The sequence below is a fragment of the Oryzias melastigma genome, linkage group LG16 (assembly GCF_002922805.2).
Source record: "Oryzias melastigma strain HK-1 linkage group LG16, ASM292280v2, whole genome shotgun sequence".
Taxonomy (NCBI): Eukaryota; Metazoa; Chordata; class Actinopteri; order Beloniformes; family Adrianichthyidae; genus Oryzias; species Oryzias melastigma.
The window spans coordinates 18,078,875-18,082,897 of record NC_050527.1 but is presented as its reverse complement, the minus strand read 5'-3'; the positions used below and the strand labels follow the sequence as shown (position 1 = coordinate 18,082,897).

Here is a 4,023-nt window from a genome sequence, read left to right as displayed (position 1 = left end):
TAGGTATCAGAACCCGCCCACGCGGAGTTCGGGCTGAGCGACAACATCCAAAGGGCGGGGGAGGGGGACAAGTCCGGCGCCGACAAGCTGTCCAAGCAGAAGGTGGACCTGCAGGCGCTGCCCACGCGGGCCTACCTGGACCAGACCGTGGTTCCGATTCTGCTGCAGGGCCTGTCTGTGCTGGCCAAGGAGAGGTACGACCCGATCTGACCCGCACAGCGTGTCTGCTCGGACCTGCCGGGTTCTGAGCTGTTTGTTCTGTGTGCAGACCCCCCAACCCCATCGAGTTCCTGGCCGCGTTCCTGATGAAGAACAAAGTCCAGTTTGAGGACCGGAGCTGAGACGGGCCGGTCCCAGCAGAACCGCCCGGACCTGTCTCTGCCCCGAATCATTCAAATATCCCAAATCCATGCGAATGCCGAGCAGCACCGCCTCGACCGACCCAGCCCACCAGAACCGGGTCAGAGTCCGGGCGACTTCAGAACCTCAGAACTTTACTGGAATCACTTTGTTTCATTAAAATTGTTCTTTTTTTGTATTAAATACGAGGCAGAACCAAAACGACCCGTCTCCAAGAGTGTTTGGGTTTAGCTTCTGTCAGAACTGCAGATAAAACAGAACCAGACGGTTCTGTTCATCAGCCAGACTCTGCAGTCTGTTCTGAGTCTGAACGTTCAAACCGGGCCTTAAAAGCCGGATCCAGTTCAGTCCACCTTAAACACAAATCTGAGCAAATCCAGCTTTGGTTGAAGATGGAACCGTCAAATCCGGATCAGCTGGAACCAGATTCAGCATGAAACTGTTCCTAAACAAATCAGCTGTTTGTCAGGAATCAGCTTCAGCTCCAATTTCAGAATTCTCTTTACATTGTGGGCGGGGCTTTGATCCTATTGGCTGCTAGGACACATGACATCAGCAGAACAGCGTCTGCTGTTGGTGCCGCCCGTCATCCCTCAGTTTGGTCCAGTGACGAGACTAACCAGAAACCAGCTGCTGTTTACTGAGAAACTTTAGGTTCATAGAGTTTGATGAACTAAGTTTTCAGTCAAATACTTTTTTCAAATTTAGAACCTTTAGAGCAGAGGTCCCCCCCCCCCCCTGCAGAATGGTACCAGGCCACGGACCAGGCCACGGACCAGTACAGGGCCCTGGACGTTTTGTCTGACATTTAAGTGATCCATGGCCTGAAAATGGTCTAGGATCCAGCAGGTGGGCGGGTCCAGTGAGAGGGCGGTTCCACCGACCCGGTTTACTGGTGCTGAGGGCAGGTGAAGCAGGTGTTTTGTGACCAACCACATCTTGAAAATGGAAAAAATGCATCGTCCTGCATAAAGACTTGAAAGACCACAGAGTATAACCGGGTCAGAGAAGAACTGGGTCAGATCAGAACCAGCAATGATGGCGCTGCAGCAGCTTTAGAGTTGTGAAGTGAAAAAAGGACGGAAGCCTGGAGAGGTCATGCTTTATAAACAAACATTTTCTTCAGTGATGATTAGAACTACAAAGACCTGAGTGAGAGCGCCACTGCACCAGAGGATCGTGGGTAATGGAGTTTTTGGCTGCTTTGGGTTAGATGATCTCCTTCAGTTTGCAAACCTCAGACTAAAGAAGGTGTCTGACAGTCAGCTGTTGGGCTTGGCTCCTCCCACACCTATCAAGTGACGCCCATTCGGGTGTGACATCACTTCCTGTGACTCAGCAGACAGCCATCTTTGTCCACTTCGTGGGCAGACGGCAGCAGAGAGGAGGAGCGAGGTAACGAGGGGCGGGGCCATCAGAGGGCGGGGCTGGGTCATATGTAGAACTGATGGGCCGCCAGGCTGTCCATGAAGGGCTGGACCACGAACCCAGTGGAGAAGTAGAAGATGAGGCCGAAGGTGATGGAGATGGGCAGCGCCGGCAGAGCCTTCTTAAAGATGGCGAGCAGCAGCAGCGTCAGGCAAAGGCCCTGGGGGAGGGGCACAGGTGAGGGCCAGCTACAGTCAGGTGGTCACCACATAACAGGAAACAGAATCTGCATAGTACAGAAGGTTTAACTGCAGCCTGTGGAGGATCCACGCAGTGACGGTGGACTCCAGAGACTCTAAATGTGACGGTGTTTTAGCGGCTGCTCTCTAAATCGGATGGATTTGTCTGCAGAGACCTTCATCATTCTGCCTTCATTTGCACCAACCACTTCACTGCTGGGTGTCTCTTTTTCATAGCTCCGCCCCCACACCCCCCCAACCTCCTGAAGGAGGGAATGCTTACAATGAGGATAGCGATGAAGCAGGCGATGGTGGTGTTCCAGTCGCCGCCGGTCGCCGCCGCTTTCCCCACCAGGACGCTGTAGAAGATGAAGTCCCCCAGGCCTAGTTTCACCCCCCCTGCACACACAGGACTTTAGCACACGGCACGGTGGCGGTCACTCACGCCACACGTTCAGACTCACGGTCCTCCTCCGGCTCGTCTTCTGCCCCATACTGTCCACTCGGAGGCTCCGCCCTTTCCCTCCTCTGCTCCGCCTCCTCATCTAGAACAGGAAGTGACTCGTCAGCACAGCAGCAGAGCTGAACAGCAACAGCCTTCAGAGCGGACGCAGACCTGTGTCAGAGCCGTGAGCGTCCATTGGGCTCGCCATGGCCACGCCCCACATCATGGCTGCTGCAGGCGGACAGGAAGGATGACATCATCAGTCCTGGAGCCACGTCCAGAAACAGGTTTACAACCGGTAACATCACGACCAGAATCGAATCGGCCACAGCGCAGACCCCTGTGCGGTGTGTCAGTAACCCCGCCCCCAGGTGAAGGAGGGACTCACAGGAATAGATGAGGGCGGGGAAGATGGGCTCGTTGCGCTCCTGCGCCGTTTCCACCAGCATCCTGAGGGGTCCTTTAGGACTGAGGACGGCCACCAGGTCTGCAGCGACAGCAAAGCATGATGGGAGGAGCGTGCAGACACCCCGACGGCTCAGCAGAGGGCAACTCTGTACCGATATCCCCCCAGAAAGCACCCCCTGGGGCGTCTGCACTCACCGTAGACTGAGATGGCCCCCAGGATGACCCACGCCGACCACTCCGGCAGGTACTTGATGAAGACGAGTGCCATCAGGGCGCTGATGAGGATCAGGTAGGCCTGCTGCAGCTGCAGGGGGCCCTTCCAGTGGATGCAGATCATCCCCACCGCCCCGAAGTTCCAGATGATCATGGCCACCGTCACATAGTCCACCGCCAGGTTGTAGGTCATGAAGACCTCGCTGGAAGACGGAGGAAGACCTCCATGAAGGACCGGAGCCAGAGAACGGAGCCTAAAACTTACCCCATGCCCCACAATCCATCCTAAAACTTACCGCAGAACATACCCTACAATTCACCCTAAAACTTACCGCAGAATATACCCTACAACGCACCCTAAAACTTATCCCAGAACATACCCTGCAACCCACCCTAAAACTTATCCCAGAACATACTCTACAACCCACCCTAAAACTTACAGCAGAACATACCCTACAACTCACCCATGAAACTTACCCCAGAACATACCCCACAACTCACCCTAAAACATACCCCAGAACATACCCTACAACTCACACTAAAACTTATCCCAGAACATACCCTACAACTCACCCTAAAACTTATCCCAAAAACATACTCTACAACCAACCCTAAAACTTACCGCAGAACATACCCTACAACTCACCCTAAAACTTATCCCAAAAACATGACCTACAACTCACCCTAAAACTTATCCCAAAAACATACTCTACAACTCACCCTAAAACTCACCCCAGAACATACCCTACAACTCACCCTAAAACTTATCCCAAAAACATGACCTACAACTCACCGTAAAACTTACCCCAGAACATACCCCACAACTCACCCTAAAACATACCACAGAACATACCCTACAACTCACCGTAAAACTTACCCCAGAACATACCCCACAACTCACGCTAAAACATACCCCAGAACATACCCTACAACTCACCCATGAAACTTACCCCAGAACATACCCTACAACTCACCCTAAAACATACCCCA

General features: G+C 53.2%; 2 protein-coding genes across 3 annotated transcripts in view; one reads left to right on the top strand and one right to left on the bottom strand.

The window, feature by feature from the left end:
• The window catches only part of dpy30 (dpy-30 histone methyltransferase complex regulatory subunit), a 1,304-nt gene extending 740 nt beyond the window's left edge, over positions 1-564 (top strand). For both annotated transcript variants that reach the window (XM_024267464.2, XM_024267463.2), the window contains exons 3-4: positions 4-194; positions 269-564. In XM_024267464.2, the coding sequence (XP_024123232.1) occupies positions 4-194; positions 269-341 (264 nt within the window). In that variant the 3' untranslated portion in view covers positions 342-564. The remainder of the gene's footprint in view (positions 1-3; positions 195-268) is intronic.
• An 881-nt stretch (positions 565-1,445) lies between these two features.
• psen2 (presenilin 2) overlaps positions 1,446-4,023 on the bottom strand; it is a gene marked incomplete in the record, with an annotated part of 7,966 nt that continues 5,388 nt past the window's right edge. Inside the window, 6 exon segments of the mRNA XM_024267461.2 lie at positions 1,446-1,948; positions 2,251-2,366; positions 2,432-2,512; positions 2,584-2,643; positions 2,801-2,899; positions 3,016-3,236. Of these exon segments, the coding sequence (XP_024123229.1) occupies positions 1,793-1,948; positions 2,251-2,366; positions 2,432-2,512; positions 2,584-2,643; positions 2,801-2,899; positions 3,016-3,236 (733 nt within the window).